Source organism: Xylaria bambusicola (assembly GCF_022495145.1).
Source record: "Xylaria bambusicola strain CBS 139988 unplaced genomic scaffold F5B22scaffold_4, whole genome shotgun sequence".
NCBI lineage: Eukaryota > Fungi > Ascomycota > Sordariomycetes > Xylariales > Xylariaceae > Xylaria > Xylaria bambusicola.
The window spans coordinates 775,461-793,327 of record NW_025953557.1 but is presented as its reverse complement, the minus strand read 5'-3'; the positions used below and the strand labels follow the sequence as shown (position 1 = coordinate 793,327).

General features: G+C 48.4%; 6 protein-coding genes across 6 annotated transcripts; 2 read left to right on the top strand and 4 right to left on the bottom strand.

The window, feature by feature from the left end:
* Positions 1 to 35: 35 nt before the first annotated feature.
* Positions 36 to 2,208, bottom strand: F5B22DRAFT_346054 (Clavaminate synthase-like protein). The gene is made up of 3 exons (XM_047970933.1): positions 1,194 to 2,208; positions 1,067 to 1,133; positions 36 to 996 (listed from the first exon to the last, which is right to left on the bottom strand). Exons 1-3 carry the CDS (start codon positions 1,481 to 1,483, stop codon positions 298 to 300), a joined length of 1,056 nt encoding a protein of 351 aa, XP_047834892.1. The 5' UTR covers positions 1,484 to 2,208; the 3' UTR covers positions 36 to 297.
* Positions 2,209 to 2,850: 642 nt separating this feature from the next.
* On the bottom strand, positions 2,851 to 5,018 carry F5B22DRAFT_633622 (glucose-repressible alcohol dehydrogenase transcriptional effector; the record flags this gene model as incomplete). The annotated part of the gene is made up of 2 exons (XM_047976857.1): positions 2,851 to 4,034; positions 4,103 to 5,018. 2 exons carry the CDS (start codon positions 5,016 to 5,018, stop codon positions 2,851 to 2,853), a joined length of 2,100 nt encoding a protein of 699 aa, XP_047834891.1.
* Positions 5,019 to 6,890: 1,872 nt separating this feature from the next.
* On the bottom strand, positions 6,891 to 8,909 carry F5B22DRAFT_633621 (uncharacterized protein; the record flags this gene model as incomplete). The annotated part of the gene is made up of 5 exons (XM_047976856.1): positions 6,891 to 7,339; positions 7,420 to 7,435; positions 7,494 to 8,216; positions 8,334 to 8,707; positions 8,777 to 8,909. The coding sequence occupies 5 exons, from the start codon at positions 8,907 to 8,909 to the stop codon at positions 6,891 to 6,893; spliced, it is 1,695 nt and encodes a 564-aa protein (XP_047834890.1).
* An 883-nt stretch (positions 8,910 to 9,792) lies between these two features.
* Positions 9,793 to 11,220, top strand: F5B22DRAFT_633620 (beta-lactamase family protein; the record flags this gene model as incomplete). Its single annotated transcript, XM_047976855.1, has 3 exons — positions 9,793 to 10,317; positions 10,414 to 10,711; positions 10,796 to 11,220. 3 exons carry the CDS (start codon positions 9,793 to 9,795, stop codon positions 11,218 to 11,220), a joined length of 1,248 nt encoding a protein of 415 aa, XP_047834889.1.
* Positions 11,221 to 15,262: 4,042 nt separating this feature from the next.
* F5B22DRAFT_633619 (S-adenosyl-L-methionine-dependent methyltransferase) lies at positions 15,263 to 16,549 on the top strand (the record flags this gene model as incomplete). Its single annotated transcript, XM_047976854.1, has 1 exon — positions 15,263 to 16,549. One exon carries the CDS (start codon positions 15,263 to 15,265, stop codon positions 16,547 to 16,549), a length of 1,287 nt encoding a protein of 428 aa, XP_047834888.1.
* Positions 16,550 to 16,710: 161 nt separating this feature from the next.
* F5B22DRAFT_345807 (uncharacterized protein) lies at positions 16,711 to 17,866 on the bottom strand. Its single transcript, XM_047970931.1, has 4 exons — positions 17,646 to 17,866; positions 17,357 to 17,500; positions 17,271 to 17,283; positions 16,711 to 17,103 (listed from the first exon to the last, which is right to left on the bottom strand). The coding sequence occupies exons 1-4, from the start codon at positions 17,698 to 17,700 to the stop codon at positions 16,872 to 16,874; spliced, it is 444 nt and encodes a 147-aa protein (XP_047834887.1). The 5' UTR covers positions 17,701 to 17,866; the 3' UTR covers positions 16,711 to 16,871.
* Position 17,867: the final 1 nt, after the last annotated feature.

Sequence of the window (17,867 nt, the reverse complement as noted above, 5' to 3'; positions counted from 1 at the left end):
GCTGGGTGCATCTTAGCTTTTGCCCACCTGTGGTACCAGATCTTACATTATAAAACAACACGAATTTAAACGACTCTCAAGTGCTTAAGTACAGAGATGATCGCCCCATGGTATATTTCAATTTGCATACATGTATTCATAAGGTAAATACCTAGGTACCTACATGTACTTAAGAAATACCCAGGTAGGCATGCGTCCGTCCGTCCGTGTAGTGAGTGACAACTCGAAGAAACAGCTTTTAGAGCCTCTGTCTTCCCGGTGAAATTTACTTGATATTTCTCCCTCCTAACTGATTATCTAGTAAGCCTCAACGGGAGCCTGCTGAGCGGGAACGGCCGGCTCATCCTCCTCGACCATGCCGCCAAGGATCATCGACGGCGGAGCGAGAGCCTGGAGCTCAGGCGGGCTGGTGAAGGCGAAGAACTTCTCGTCGTGCCACTGGCCAGCTGTGATGTTGCGGCCCTCCGAGTCCGTGAACAGGGTGTCGTTCTCGGCGCGCAGGAAGTACGCGATCGAGTAGCGGTGCTGACTGTAGTCGTAGGGCACCACGCGGTGGATGCACGACTGCATCGTGTGGCCAGACGCGAAGCGTAGCGAGTCGCCAACGTTGACGATGGCCGTGCCTGGACGCGGCTCGACGAAGCCGAACTCGCGCGCTCCCGGCGGCCGCACTTGCATTCCCCACTCCTCACTGAAGAGGAGTGTCAGCGAGCTGATGTCCGTGTGCTTCTGGTGCCCAATGTTGGTGTCCTTGCGCGGGTCTGACGGGATGTAGTGCATCATAGCCAGCGTGCTGGTTGAGGGGCGGTCGTTGCGGTGCGTGTTCTCGAAGCGCGCAGCGCCTGTCAGCCCACAGCCAGTTGAGAGCGCAGATAGGATGGCCTTAGTAACGATGTTGGACCCGGCGATCGCGTTCTCAAGTACTTTCATATCCGGGCTATTCTTGATAACGTCGGGGATATGAGGGCTGTCTTTTTGGATCTCATCACGAGAGACCTGTGGAAGGATTTAGAACACATTTATTTGCGTATAGCTATGGGTTTCACTGCAGGGTAAGAAAACCCACCTTGATCATCTCATAGCCATCTTTGGTGTTTTCTAGCACGCCAGTTCGGGAGCCAATAGGCTCATATCTGTTCATCCGCTTTAGTCGATTATAGAACATATATTTAAGTACATAGAATATTGCTTACCCTAGATGTGGCGCGACGAGACCATACTGATTCTTAGCCTCAATAGGAGACTCGAAGAAGCGATGCATGAGCTTCAGAGTCTCCTGCTGGTCCTCAAGGAATCGGCGGCCGTCAATCCCCTTCAGGTCGATATAGAAGTACCCTTCGTTCTGGCAGCAGCGTACAAGTCTCTCCAGTTCGTCGGGCTCCTGGGACAGAAGCTTGCTGAAGTCGAAACTCTGCATGGGGTAGACTGGAACCTTCTTCCCATTCCACTCAACCGTGCGTAAGGTCTCAACAGTAATAGCCATGGTGTCTAGATTCTGGAAGATGCTGCACTAGTTAGGAAACTCAACAACAAGATTCAGACTAATACAGAAAAGTCCTGGATATGGAGGTGTTTCAACTATTACGCCTCAGGTGGGAGCCTGAGTTGTAACTGTCATATATATATTTGTAGGCAAGTGGTCTACAATGATAGGTCAACTAGCATGAAGCCATGTAGTGTCGGAACCTTGTCCTCCACAGATTAGAGAAGAGGAGATTTCCCCCTTTTACCCTACGCTGCCGCGCATTTATCCACGAGCACCTCCCACGGTGTCACCTTTGCCAACGTCACCGACCTACCTTCCCACCTACCATCCTCTCTCTGCCCGTATAATCACTTAATCTGGCTGAAGTAGCAGTGACAAATTCAAAGTGGCACAAGTGCCACCACCTCTTGGCAAGCTATTATGCCATTCACCTTATCAATTGGATACAGTACCAAGGCCGGCAGATGTATTTCTCGACATGAGATTTCCTAGCACTACCATTCCTGGCATGAGGGACACAATCGTTAACGCATTTCCTCCCTTTCTGCCAAGTACTCCCGGAATGATTGAATGTAAATCTCTTACCTAACCCAGGACCTCAACAAGGACATCTATATATCTGTCATGCTAGCTCGCAATCGGATGGCAATGGCGAACTCACCAAAAGGGGCATCATAGATCACGAATATGGAGAACGGGGTCCAAGAAATATGCCGAAATATTAGCTTATCGACCTAGCACATGCTATCCGAGACCTGCGTACGATGTGGACGCTTCTCGGTATTAACACTCGCTTGTCCAATTCTCGGTACACAGTGTTTGACTCACCTTTGGCTCGTCAACGGTTGTCGTAGGACAAATACTAAGGCCCCTACAAAGCAAGAACAGAGCAATCTTAATCTACTCGAAATTCCTATTCACGAGTTATGCACGCTACAAAGATCATTGGAAGATGGGTGCCGCGCTGTTGCACCTTGCAGGTGATATTGCTGCCTTGGAACCAAGAAAATGCAACTATAAGTACATATACTTCAACGCCTAACACTGATTCTCATCGTAAGACCACCGCGAAACATCAAAAGAAAATGAGCTCTCCGACTCCGCACGTAGAACCGCCATCCCAGATGTCCAACCCAAGTGCCTTAACAAAACACTTCTCCGAGTATGAGAAAAGATTCGTTGCATCCATTCATGCCGTCATATACATGGCCAAAGCATCGTGGGCCAAGGTCTATCCGACGAAGTTCCTAAGCGATGTCCTAATAACAAGCAACCACCGGTTGACCTCGCATCTTGCGCGCCTGCAAGGATTGGGGGGTTTTTTTTTCTTTCAAGAGTGGAAGATGCCTGATTTCCTACCCTAGTCAACCCTTTTGATCCGCTAGTGCTTTCTTCTCCTTCTTGGTTTTGAAGACAAACTCTCCCATTAGGTGAATATGGTCCGCAGGGAAATGATGGTTGGGAAATCCAGGTACACGCTTCAAGTACTCGGCATCTGGGGGTCCGAGAAGCTCCACTACATCCAGAGTGTTGGTCGAATACCATATGTAATCAAGAACACCCGAGAACGACGGTGTGTAATTGGTGAACGTTAATTCATCTGGCGTGCCCATAAGATGTGCGTATGAATTCCTCAAACTAAAAGGGTGTTCAATGCCGTCTCGTGTGAAGTTTCCATAGGAGTGGCCCCTGAGATCCGCGTGGTCCGGTGGTATGCGACCCTTCTCTAGAAGTTCATAGACCGAACTACCCGGCATCGAGTTATAATCACCACATACCAGCAATGGAATGTCTGTGTTACTACGATACTCTTGACTAGGTAAAGGCTCGGGGAAGGCGTCAGCCTGGCCGTCCTCTACAACAGACTTGGTAAGTTGTTTCTCTTCAATCGGTATCGGCGGACGTCGAGTGTAGCGTTCGGCCTGCTTAGTGACTAACTCCATTAGGATACCAGTCTGTACTGCCTTGACATCTGGTAGAAAATGTTCCCAACAGAGATGAGCATTGACAACAACAAAGCGATTCCCTGTAAATCGCGACTCGAAGAAGCAGTACACAGCAATGGTGTCCTTGGGCATAACTCGATTGAAGACATCTTCTGCCGTCTTGAAATCCGGCCGGTTGATGGCTGTTTGCCGGAAGTCAATGAGTTGTTTGTCGAGCAAGATGTACTTGTCACTTTTATAAAAGATGGAACATCCATCCACAGCTTCTTTATCCTTGCCTGTCAAGTGTTTATGACGAGTCTTGGGATAGAAGACGCCCCTATAACCCTTCTTACCTAATTCAGGACTGAAGAAGTGCTCGAATGCATCCGTAGCAGTCTCTTGCAGGCAGATGATGTCAGCATCACTGTCATGGAACTCTTTCATTATATTGTCTCGGCGATACTCCCATAACAGACAACTTGCTGGTGTGTACCCGTACAGAACGCCCGAAGTATACTTGTCGCATAGTATATTCCATGACATAACTCGAATACGTTCCTTGTCAGGACTTACGTCCTCCTGGATTGTAATCGGCACACGTGCAAGGGGAGGTGCAGGCACTACTGGGAATTAGTGTACGAAATAAAGGAAAAATAGCAAAACGACGACCAGTATTGGATGAGCGTACCAGGAGCAGTTTCCTTCAAGTAGTTCAGGAATTCTTTAGTACCATCCTCCATGATCTTCGTCTTTACATCGTTATCCAATGGATTCCCATGTATGCCCAATAATTCCAGAAAATGAAGAGCACCTAATTCGTAGGGTATATCTCGAATCGAGTTGTTGAAAAGCAACAGTTGGCGCAAGGGTGTACACATTCCCAACTCAGGCGGCAAGTAGGTGAGCTGATTGTGAGACACATCAAGTAAACGTAAAGAACGTAGCTGTCCTATTGCGGGAGGGAGTGATGTCAACTGGTTCGAAGAGAGGTAAACCTCGGTAAGAAACTGGTATTGGTCAAAGAGAGGCGCAGAAACATTTTTGAGTCCCTGACCACTCATATCAATCATTTGCCAATCCTGTCTGTCTAGAACCTTGTCGAAGTTTACAGGCCGGCCCCTATCCTCCAATTCGCCGTCAACTGTATCATTTGGATTAGTGTTAGTAAGTGGACCAATGCCTTTATTCTCCGATGCTTTGGTTCTTGCATAGTAGTGTTGCTGATGTTGTTCAGTCATAGTCGTATGCGCCTGCTCAGACGCTTTGTATGCCTTCATCTGCTCTGTCCAATGCTCGGAATATTGCTGTTGGCCCTGGGTGCTGCGAGTAGTGGCCGTTGTACCATTCTGGTGGTTACTGGGGGTGAAAGGGCTGACATTCGGCCCAAGGCTGGCAGAAAATCCAGAGTGATTAATTGAGCCTGGTGTTGTATTATGGGTAGCGTGATCTTGCTGCAGATTCTGGTGGTGCTGGGGATGGGTATGATGTTGATGTGCCCCCTGCGGCTGAACGTAGGTATTGTAAAGCATCTGGGGCATTGCTCGCCCGCCGGCGACGCCATTTAGGCGCGAGTTATGTCCCTGCTGATGATTTGGGCCGTACATACCGCCTAGTTGACAAGACAAACCAGACACTTGGCCTAATTACGCAACGGTGCTCAAGAAACCCAAAAACTTTGTGGCTGTAGTTTCACGAGGTCAGGGTGTGTCTATAGATGTGTGCAGAGAATCGTGATAAGGCTGTAGGTCCATCTGCAAATGTAGCCGTCTATTATGCTGTTCAGGACGTTTCACATACGATAGATCGTGGCAGGCTCGGTTTATAATGGACAAATTTAGTAAGGGAGCTCGAGTGGGCGGGAGTGTAAAGGGACAAGTCGTCGAGGAGCATCCATGAAATCTGGTTAAGGAGTTTGCTGGAGCGCGGCATGGGTACAGACTTGGAGAAGCTATTACAGGTCAATGCCAGAAGTCAAATACAATCACAAGATCGAAGGCCGGAAACATACTTGTCTGTAAGCGCGGAAGCGATAGACGCTTTGCAGGTCACGTTCGCGACTCGGAAAATTAGTATCCGACACTCTCTGAATGTTAAGTTGTAACGCCAATGTTATCTTTGTAAGGTAACCGAGTTTGGTAGGGACGAAGATTACAACGGTCCAAGCAATGGAAGTAGAGAGTGTTGAATCAATGAACGTGGCCTCTTCTATTTACTTTCTTCAACCATTCCAACAGTCAGCTCAGCAATCAAAATGACAGGCCTTTGAGTAGCCTAAGTGGCGATATGTATAAGAAACAAATTGCTAAATGACGTTTTCCCCACCAACATCGACAGCTTGTGGAGATGCTGCAAGGTAGAGTCGGTGCAAGGCAGAACACTTACTGGTCGCTACAGGTGGAAGAGGGAGCCCGGCATTGACAAGTAGGGAGCTGTGAATGTAACTTGCGATACCAATGGATCAATGGATGGCACAAGCAAGGGCTGCAGCTCGTGCAGCGACGTGTGTGGTGCTGATTTTCTCCGTGGTCGCGGTCGGCGCGGTTCGCGAGTTGCTAGAAGGATAAGAAAGGAGTGTTTTGAACGCTTGTAATGGCACCAAAGAAGTCTTGACGGCCAGATAAGCTTGAAGACCTAGATAATATAACCGGGGCCCTGGATCACGGTATATAACATGCTTTCTTAAGTCATCGCATGTATGAGGTCTGATCTTGTCCAACCCCCAAGCTTCCGCCGATGATGATACCTAGTCTGTATCCGCCACTCGAGCCTTGCTATCACGTGATTGAGCGCTTTGTAACCCCACATCGTGTTATTGAGTTAGGCCCCATTGTTGTATCCCGAAATGCTCTGGCATGTCCACAGCAGGTATTGTGTACGTGCCTAGCCACTTACCTAGTCCCACAGATACCGATCTCATGTTGTCTCGAGTACTCATCGCGATGCTCCAAATACCTTCTTGTGCATACCTACTTTCTACCAGTGAAATAAAGCCGTATACAAACATAGAGCACACTCAACAAGTGCCCAGATCTTGTCCACTGCAGGTGGTCTATTGCTAACTGTACCTAAGTAATTGATCTCGAAATAGAAAATCAGCAATGCAGCTAGTCCCTTCAATGTAGAAGTCAATTATGTAGGCTGCCGGCCAATATGATGATATCTGCATGCACGTATTGATGCATGTCTTGCTGTCAGCCTGCATAATTCTTCCTATAAAGATGTAGATGTCGCAAGCAGTTTTAGCTAATATCCCGGTTTTGAATAGCACGAGTGTTATAGATAGGTTCGTTCTAGAACCTACCTAGGTACTCAATATTGTCACTGTAGGTATCGTCGATGCCTTCATCCCACAAACAGGAAATTATGTGCATACCCAGTATCAACTGAGAGTGCTTATCGGAAATTGCACACGAGCTCTTACATAGCAAATAAAAAGTCAATTCGTCCTAAGAGCGAAACGTGTTGCTAAGCAGAAGCTAAAGCATAACCTTGTCGAACCCGTCCATACTGTCAAGTGCGTTTCGGATCTCCGTATAGTATCTGCCCACTCCAGCGGTATAGCAAACCGGTTCTTTGATCTTGCCAGGGATTGAACCACCCATGTAAGTTGACCGGGTAGTCGGAAGCAGGGTCCTATTATTCAGTTCCACGATATGATCCTTCCACGTCCTGACGGCGTCAGGTTTGGGGTTTATATATTTGATCTTCTTCCTCTCCATCTTCTCGATACAGTCTGCAATCCACCGACCTTGCACCTCAACACTCGTCGGCCCGTTGCTCAATAGAGTTGGACCATGCACTCCGTAAATATGAAAAAGGTTGGGATAGCCGCCCACTGTAAGGCCCAGGTATGTATTAGCACCATCCTTCCATTCGTCCTCTAAATTCGTCCCATTGATGCTCTTGAGTCCAAGCTGCGTCATGGCTGATGAGGGAAGAAGTAGTCAGCTACCAATACCACACATTCTTTTCGCTCATTCGGAGTGGGGAGGATTGCAGACATACCTCCTGTAACAACATCCTATGCACCAGAATCAGCACTTACTATCAATGAGAGGCTGGGCTAGGAGAAAACTTACGAATCCAGTTGCAACCGCGATTATGTCGAAATCGTGGTGACTTCCATCTTGAAGGATAATCCCAGTCTCATCAAACCCTTCTATAGCATTGTTCTGGATACTTACAACATCCACGCTTGAGCGATTGAATTGCTCATAGTAGTTCACTTCGAGGCAAGGACGCTTTACACCAAAAAAGTGAGGCATCTCCAACGGAGCCAAGATATCTCGCTTTCGAGGGTCGCCAATGCGGTCGCGAGTTTGCTTAGCCCAAAATTTGTAAGATAGCTTGTTGGCCTCTGGGTTCAAGAGGCTGTCCTTGTATGTTGATAGCCAGAAGCGAAACCCCCCTTCAGCCCACTTCTTCTCATACAATCCCTGTTGCTTCTCTGGAGTATCATCAAATGTATTTTTCTCATGCCAATCATAGGTGAAACCAGCATACGTCTTTTCACGATACCTGAACAGTTCAGGATATAGCTTCTTGGCCGTCTCCTGTTCTGCCACTGTAAGGTCTCGCTTTCGCATAGGAAGAGCTAGGTTTGGTGTGCGTTGGAAGACCTTGACTTCACTCGCGACAGGACCCCAGGCCTGCACAATTTGGACACCCGAGGCACCCGTGCCAATAACGGCACAGCGCTTGTCCTTAACATCGACGTTCTCATCTGGCCAGAATGACGAATGGTGAATTACTCCCTTGAACTTGTCCATACCTGGCCATGGAGGGACGTATCTTTTTGCAGCCTATTACGTCGGTTAATGAGTGATGGCTCAACCGATCATTGGTTGTAGATCCCCTCTTCAGCTTGACCAACACAGCGCAAATGAAATCAAAGAAAATGAGGATGAAGAGTTACATACAAAGCCAGTTCCGAGTACGAGATACTTAGCCTTGGCAGTTCGGCCATCAGACGTTTTTACAATCCAACGTCCCGTGTCAACATCGAAGTGAGCACCTGAGACAATTGTGTTGAAGGAACAGTCCTTTTTGACTCCCACTACCTTATCAACATGGTCAAAGTAGGCTCTGAGTTCTTCATAGCTAGGATAATTAGAGGTCCAGTTCCATGTTTTCCACACTTCCGGCCAGGAGAATTCGTACACTGGAACTTCCGAGTCTACGGTTGCCCCAGGGTAACAATTCCATCGCCAGGTACCTCCAAGGTCATTTCCTGCTTCATATATAACGACATTGTGTCCGCGGTCGCGAAGAGTCTTCAACATGAAAACGCCAGCTGTATCCGCCAAAATAATCCTTGTCAGAGAAATGTCTCAGTTGTGAAGGCAAGTGGACGTCAACTTACCAAACCCTGCTCCAACAATGAGAGAGTCGACGTCAAGGTCCGGGTCGTATGGACCAGTCTTCTCCGCATGAGCCTTCGAATAATCGGAAAGCTCGGTATTGAACTTTTTAGATGGAGGTATGTTTTCGTCCATGGTGACTCTTGAGGGGGATCTCTGAAAGGAAACTCAAACAGATAAGCCTTGAAGAGCTTTAAATAGGGAAGTGAGGGCTACCATATGATAGAAGTTCTAGCTAAATTGAGATGCAATTTTAGACAATCCACCACTCTTATACACCCATTGTGTACACAGTTATCTTCTATGGCATCCTCTTACTTCCTAATTATCCCCTGTTGCCTTACCATGTTTACTGCATCAGCCCCCAAGAACCCAGGGCCAGATTCTCGTTGTTTCCGGCATAATTCCAGGCTTGGGTAGCACTCGACACGGCTTCATTGTGCATGTCTGTAGGGGAATATTATGGCCAACCCCGCGGTCTAGGTGGACCGCGGTAGATAAATGCTTGGGGCTGACGCCCCACCCCCAAAGACCCCTACCTACTTCACGGCTCTCTTGTGTGGTTTGTGGAGCCGGGGTAATCTTAAGTACGTTACGAGATTATACAGATTATGTTTCGTCTAACAATGTCATTTGAATCCAGAGGCATGGGAAAGACGAGCCCGAGAGGGGTTCTGTGCCAGCTAACCTAGGCATAAGACCAACGATTCAGCTTGGTGCTGAGTCCCCAAGGACCCAAACATCTATGTGAAACGAGGATTGATTGGGGACTTGAGCCCATAGTAGCTAATGTGGGTGTGAGGGGTTGCGGTTCCGGTTCCGGTATGCCGGAATTCTGATGGGAAGCAGGCTCTTCGTGGGCTTACGTTTGCGAACTCGTAATGCTACATCACATAACTCATTGCGGGGTCCAATATCCCCGGGATTTGAAAGTACGAGGGTTGATTTATCTCCACCATCAATCTGACCCAAGTATACACTTGTATTAAATCAGTTTGTATACCGAGACTACGCCAATATGCCCCTCACTACAGAAACCGTTACTAAGCTCCGTAGTATCGTTGATACATCTTGTGTTGATGAGAAGACCGGCATACCAGGGGCTACGGTGGTGGTCATAGGAAAAGATGGGAATGATCTATTCGCCCATTCTTCCGGAAAGCGAGGTATCGTTTCTAAGGAGCCCATGACACTGGACAATATTTTCTGGATTGCGTCGAGTACGAAGATGCTTGTTGGCCTGGCTTGTATGCAGCTCGTGGAAAGGGGTAGTTTGAAACTGGATGATGGGGAGCACCTTGAGACTCTCTGCCCAGAGCTTAGAACTGTGCAGGTCCTTCGAGTTGACGGGACACTCGAGAAGAAGAACAAAGCGATTTCTTTGAGGATGCTCTTGACCCACACAGCTGGGTTTGGGTACACCTTTTTCAATGAGAGGCTGCGAGACTGGACGTTTCCTGCTGGCGGTGATGAGTTTTCCGGACGTTTTGAAGATATGCTAATGCCGTTGTTATTTCAGCCAGGTGAGGGCTGGGAATATGGCGTAAGTAATTAGACACTCTACATAGTAGTTTGCGCTTCGCCATTACAGCGTGCTTCAAAAACCGCAACTTTATCCTTCAATACTAACCTCAAGCAGATCAATATCGACTGGGCTGGAATTGCCTTAGAACGAGCCACCGGGCTTAGACTCAACGACTACATCCAGCAGCATATTCTGCAACCGCTTGGCTTAAATAACATATCGATGATTCCCACAAAGGAGATGAAGGCCAAGCTTGCGTACATGCATGCTAGAGATCAAGATGGAACACTGAGGCCGCGGGATCATCCTCTTAGGATGCCGTTAGTAGTAAGCCATGATAACGAAGCTCAGGTAGCCGCAGTCTTTCAAAGCGGTGGCGGGGGTATGTTTGCTAAACCCCAGGAATACTGCAGTAAGTTATTCTTTCAAGAGCATTACCATTTTCAGCAAATAATCGGCACACGGTACTTGATTGTCACTGACGCCGTAATTCTAGAAGTTCTTTCTGTATTACTCAATGATGGAACTTGTCCACTTACTGGCACGCAACTCCTTCGTAAGGAAACAGTGGATGAAATGTTCAAGAACTCGATACCAGAGTTTCCTAATTTCGGTCGCCAAGGTATACCAGCGGCGAAACCGGACCTCACTCGACCTCTACCCGACTTATATCCTGTCCCAGGAAACCCACCCCAAGGCTGGGGACTTACATTCATGCTGAGTAATGGCGGCGTAACCGGTCGTTCCAAGACCACCGGGTTCTGGGCTGGCCTCTCCAACGTTTGGTGGTGGTGTGACCGCGAGAATGGAGTTGCAGGGATGGTATGCACTCAAATACTACCATTTGCCGATCCTCAGGTTCTGGGTTTATGGGTGGGAGTTGAAGCCGAGGTATATAAAGCGCTGGCCGAAGGCAAGTAGGAAGAGGGAATATTAGGGGTAGGTCTGCCAAGCACTGGAATTACCAAATGTAACCAGAGCGAGACGCCTGTTCTTGCATTTGCAAAATGTCCGTATTATAGGCCTTTAGGTCAGTGTTGAATCTATAAGGGTTGTCACATACGCCTTGCGTGATTGATTCTACCAATCATTGTGTCCGAGGAATCATCAGACGGACTGGGCAACGCGGACAAGCCTGTTTCCTCTCACAACATAGATCTCGGCTACGCATGCTTTAGCTAGAGTACTGTACTAATAGCCAAAATATTCTCAGGTGTGACTATCGGTAGCCATCGTTCATAGAGAGTCGTACCTTTAAGCGTGGTATATCACCTATCTTACTCCCCCGCATCTGTCCGCATTCTGAGCAGGGTGATAGATCGCGACGACGTGAGCATCATGTGGGCGGAGTGTGAGGGGGTTTCGTGAGGGGCGTCTTTATACCGCATATTAAATATCAGTGACGCCAAGGCTCGCATTGTGACACCGCAACACGACGCTGTTGCTTGACTAGCCGCCTATAAAGGCGTACCTTCCGGTCTTATTGCCATTGCTGGACTTGGATGTGATGAAAGCATGTCCAGTAACACTTCATATTTGCCACTCTCTCGGATTTGTACACTAGGGGTTGTGATGGCTGACAGCCACATAAAGAAGAGCTTGAGCAAAATGTAATATCACGTCATATATTCTCCTACCTCTCTTCACTTCGCCCTTTCTCTGTCAGTACACCGGAGGCTAGCGGCTACGTTACTAGTCCCGGGCATAAAAGAATTACGATGGCGGGAAGCCAGTTATGATGTCTTCAGTTTGGTGACTCGACTGCTTGACCACACCCAAACCTAAGTATGGCAGAAATTGGCAGAGCTTTTGAGTCGCTACACTCATACATCATCCACTACCAGACCATTTGAGCTCTCAGAAACTATGCTGGGGCAATGTGGTTACCGGACTGTGTTTGTAGAGTTAACGTTTTGCCCGATATAGAAGCCTTTGGACATTGCTGAATTCGCTCCAAAGCATGACAAACACTTCGCGTCGTACAGCTGACAGAGAGCGCCGGTTTCAAATTCACCAATGGCAGTGAGAATCCAGATATTCCTATTCCGCAATGACCAGCTCGTTCCTAGAGAAGACAGTGCATAAAGCTTACATATTCCAGTGAAGCCGGCCGAACGGGATTCATCTCAGCCACTCTGTTTTGAATCGCTATGCCCATTGGCATGAGAGGACATACAGACAGTCCACCTTGTGTTAGGTGGCGACTATATCTGACACCGCCTTAACAGCAATGAAGCAATACTCGGGATGTTATGGGTGATATTGGTCTAGGATAAACGAAAGACAGCAGCTGAAGTACCGCCCGCTCTCGGGCGGTGCGGTGGCCGTGTGTCTCGGCTCGGGTCGGGGATTGGCGCGTCGTCGTTTCATAGAAGGTTATCGTAATAGTCTGACATAGACACCCCCTATGATGAACTTGTCCCTACGATCGGGTTTAGGCAAAGCCCTTCCTACCTTGTACGTTCGCCACCTTTGGGATATCATCCAAGGAGCGGCAGGACGATTTGGTCAGAGGGGCATCCGCAAAGCTGTCTTTGTTTACAGTCACTGTAAATTGCTATAAGGTGTTCGTTCTTAACTTACTTTAGAACTACGAAAGAGCTTTCCCGGCGGAGCCGGACTTACATGCTCACACACTAGCACCTGGCCACCCCAATCTTTCATGTTCTGCTAATAGGGTGTAGATGATCTGGCTGCGGCGCTATACTGTACGATAATCACAACGTAGCTATGCGAATTTACCCGTATTGTGTCTGCTTACGTGTATATTCAGCTGAAGAGTTCGGCTCCATACCAATACTAGTTTATACTTGGGCTACTTGAAGTCCTGATTCCAATTACCATGTATACAAGGTCTACTTCACACATCCTATGTTTATTCTAGTAACCTGAGCCCACTAATCTCTCCTTGGCCTATATGTAAATTTCTCGGGTGTTCATAATCTAAATTTGACTATTTGGCATCACCTTTGGCATCACTAGAGTATGAGGTTCCTCCAACAATTGCTCATTTGGTCAATGAAGAAGATCGCTCATCTTATTAGCACTCGCTCCCCCAATATCGGCAACATTTCCCAAAGGTAGCGAGCAACGGGTGCGGCTCTGAGATTGAACGTTACCGAGTAGACGACCCTCCAGGTTCCCATAATGCTTGCGAAGATACGCTGGCGCAAGTAAAGTGTGCCCCGGCTATGGTTATCGCATGTATACTCGGACACACAACTGAGGACCTCAAGGCCAACATGGCCGCCGCTTCTGTGGTTCTCTATCTTCTTCCCACTGCCTCGTCTCTCGCTGGCTCTAGCACGGCTGAGGTAGTCGTACTTGCAACGAGACGGCCTGTTTTGGCTTTCTTCCTCACTGACGGGCATCGGCTGTGTCGCTCCTTCGTGAGCTCGAGCCTTCAGAGCCGAATCTCATGAGAGGAGCTGTGGGTATCATATTTGGTGAGAGTTAGGCTAGGTATGCTCATAGTCCTTCAGCAGCATGTTTTGCCGCTGGGGGCTATTCAAATCTCATCCAGATTACTTGTTCGCGCTCATAATTTATATACTCTTGACTGCTGTGGTATACCTAAAGGTGAGCCTTGTATTGTAGCAAAGATTTCTCTCTGGAGGAGATTGGCTGGTTCCTCGTCGTTCACATGCGGAACCTAGCATTTACATGTAGATTGCGCGCCCAACATCCAGTCACAGTATTACGCGTCAGACTTACTATCACGGGTTACGTCCATAGGCCAGATTGTGCAAATCCCATATAGCCCCTTGATCTTCCCCGCGTCCTTTTTCATTAGTATTGAAGACGCGATCCAGGTGGAATTTTGGTAATTTTGGTATCTTTCTTCTACTATGTACTTTAGTTTGTAAAATCAGGTACTCAGTACTGGTAGGTGTCTTTGCTGGCCTTTTGCCTACATAACATAACCTGACAGTACCTAGGTACCTATGCACCTGGATAGGTGGGGAATGAGATCGGCCGCTCGCTAACATCCCCACCTCTCGAAACAACCTACGCCGTCGCCTCCACTCCCCGAATGGCCCCCCCTAATTAATCCCACATGCATTTGATAGCAACCTCAGTCTACTTACCTATGTATTTATGCATCGCCAATCTCCACCGACGGTTGACACCACCAACATCACCGCCGCCGCCGCCGCCGCCAACAAAGTCGCTGGTGCCAACATCAACGACACTGCTGATGCTGATGTCGCCGCCAATGCCAGTGCAACCAAAGCAGGCATCGACCCTTTAGACGTCATAATAGCTGCCATCATCCCCCACCCCTGCCAACCTCGCCTCTCTCCACGAACCCTTCAGCACCCTCCACGCTCGCGACAATCCCTCTCTCACCGACTGTCACCATAGTCTAATAAGCACCGCCGCAACCGAACACAACAACCGTCGTTCACCTGCCTAGATCTGGCTGCTTCCCGACCACGGCGTGCTTCGAGGCATGGTTCGCGAGCATATAGAGTACAACGCGCTGACGAAATCATCGACCCGGGCCCGGCTCACTTAATCACCCCATCAAGTGAGCATAACTCACATCCCACGCCATCAGGCTTGGGCCAAGTCCTGTCAGTGGCTTCAACTGGCACCATAATTACACCATTTACCTCCTCTTCCATCACCTGAATTTCAATCCCCCTTCGGCGCTGGCATCGCCTCCAACCTCCCTACCCCTTATCATTTAACGTTGAGAGCGGCTGTACCTCTTCGGAGTTGCATGCCACTGGATAGACTGCATGTGCTATATCTTCGCTAGTACTAGAACTAGTACTTTCTGCGTTTGCCCTTGGTGAAGCTGCTATCGAATTCAACAAAGGCTTCTAGCATACATGATCTTTGTAGTGGCATGTCGGGTTGGGATATCTTGAACCACACTTCATACCCCCCCAAACGGCCTATGCTTGGTGGCATACCGTCGCCGAGAACCAGTGAGTTCTCCAACCAGTCTGGACTAATGGCCTCGAACGAAAACCTGCTATCGTCATCGGCAGAGAGGAGCGCTGCCCTCTCAACTGCCTCAAATGCTACCTCGACGGTCTCCAAGTCCCATACCACCCAGTTTCGAGACTCAAAAGCTTTCGTCGTTCGCAATGGCCGTACTTACATTAATGATGAGTCTACCTTACCTTACCCCCTCCCCGTGGATCTTCCGGAATTACACCGCCAATCTCTTCGCACACTACTCATGTTCCAATTATTCGGAGGCCCCATCCTCTCGACCGCCTTCGCAAGCAAGCCGCCAACTCGGGTTCTTGATGTTGGCTGTGGCGCGGGCTTCTGGAGTATGATGTGCCATCGATACTTTGCGCAGCATGGTCATTCGTCTATCTCCTTTACCGGTCTTGACATTGTGCCTTTGGGTGGGGCAGGGGCTGATGCGAACGTGAAACCTGATAAGGAGATGCAATGGCGGTTTGTGCAGCATGATATACGACAGTTGCCTTTTCCTTTTGCCGACGGTGAATTTGATTTGATCATGGTGAAAGATATGGCCTTCGCTACCTCGTTTCGCGAATCACAACTCATCATGGAAGAATATTTGCGCGTGTTGAAACCTGGTGGCGTATTGGAGCATTGGGAGACCGACTCCACTATTCGCATGCTTCGCCCTCACGCACCTAAGAAGCCAGGAGCGAGAGTACATGATGATGATTCTTCAAGCGACGGCGGTGATGACGAAGACAACGCAGAGAGGATGGGCGCCTATGTGATGACCACCAACACACCTATCAGTGCGCCCCTTAACTCTTATATGGTTGAGTACAATGGATGGACAAGTAAGGCGCTCGAGGCACGGGGCTTATCACCCGTTCCCTGCACCCTCATCGGAGCCTACCTTCTACAAGAAGCCGAGTCTCTTACAGATGTGCAGTCAAAACGACTAGCTGTGCCGTTAAGCGAAATTAGATGGGAACGTGAAGGTGTTGGTGGTGTCGTAACGAAAGATGGGAAGAGCTATATCGATTCGCAAAAGGGCAAGTTGAGAGACCAAGATTGGAAAACCGAGAGCCCGATAACGCCTGCACAATCTGCGTTGCGGAGGACGGCCCTGGAGACAACCGTCAGCTTCATCCTTGCCCTCGAGCCGCTGCTGCGTGAAGTAAGCGGGAAAAGCCAAGAAGAATGGGACACTTGGGCGGGCAAGATGACCAATGATCTTTTGCGAGAGGGAGGCACGAGCTGGGGTGAATGCCTCGAAGTGGGAGTCTGGACTTCCCGGAAAAGGCATATTAAATCGTAATATTGACGGGGACAATGAAGACGACAAGCAACACTGCATCCATTCACCTAAACAGAGCCGTGCTTTTCCCCGAAGCTCTTTGCATAATACCCCCAGACTCTCTTAAGTTACAAGCACATACAGCAATGTTCCGTGGCATCAAGCCCTACACTTCTCAGCACTTAATATGGATTTCAATTTTAGACCAGTTTCCTTTACTATTTTCTCTTCGTTCCCCTTCTGTTTCTATTCTTATGCTACGCGCCGTCGTATCTTTTTCTCAGCGTCCGATACCTTTTGAGATAGTATCTGCATAGCGTTTTGTTGTCAGCACAGTCCCTTTTCAATGCACTACTTGGCTGGTGTTTGAAATCGAAAAGGAATGGAGAGGAGAGCTACACCGCTCCCCAGCACCATGCCCAGGAAGAACCGTGTGCCACTTTTCCCTAAGTTTCGAAATTGTGGGTTTGAAGGGCTGCATATTCATTCGGGTTCGACATTCTGATGGTGTAGACGTGCCAGTGCGCATAATTGTTTTATTTGGAAATTGTGTGAGGGAATGGGCTAGGACACGGCTGAAAAAAACCTGGGTTACGAGTGGTTCGTCATAGACGGTAGAAATCACGGCTAGAGGAAATGCAATGCTCATTTGAATGAAAACTCGACATGGCTTGTGCAGATGTAAACCATGGGAAAACTACCGAGCGCGTTTACCAAGGGCTAGTGAGTTCGATCCACTTACAGAGCTTCAATTTCTGTAGCCAGATGTGTAAGTTTGGGGGTTCAAAGACGAGTCTTGTATAGAGAAAGCTGAAAGAAGAGACGAACCTCTCTTGACGAACTCGGCCCTCTTTATTCCTTTCCGGATATCTTCCTCGCTTCGTATGTGCGCATTTGCTGTGAATGCGCGATGTAATCGGGGTCGAAAGTAGGAGAAGCCCAGGGGGTATTCTTTCCCTAGATGCAGGAGTTCTATGCATATGTATAAGTTCAAGAGTAGGGATCGTGTGTATAACGAGTGAGCTGTCCCTGGATTACGGCTGATTCGGTTTATGAACCATGGGGCTATCATCTGGTCCTATGGGCCAACTATTGGTAATAGAGAAACTAAACACACCTTTGTATATGGCGATGACTTGCCGCCTTAGCTCTGGATTCGGAGCCGACATCATTCAGCATGATATTGTCGACTAGGTTATTCTTTGGCAGGTCATGCTGGTTTGTGATCTGGCGGGAGTGCGAGGAGCTGAGGTTTTGAGATAGTGATTGATGTTGTTGATGATGTATCTACAGTACTTACCTACCTTATGTGTGTAGAGAGGCAGTTGAGGTGAGGTTA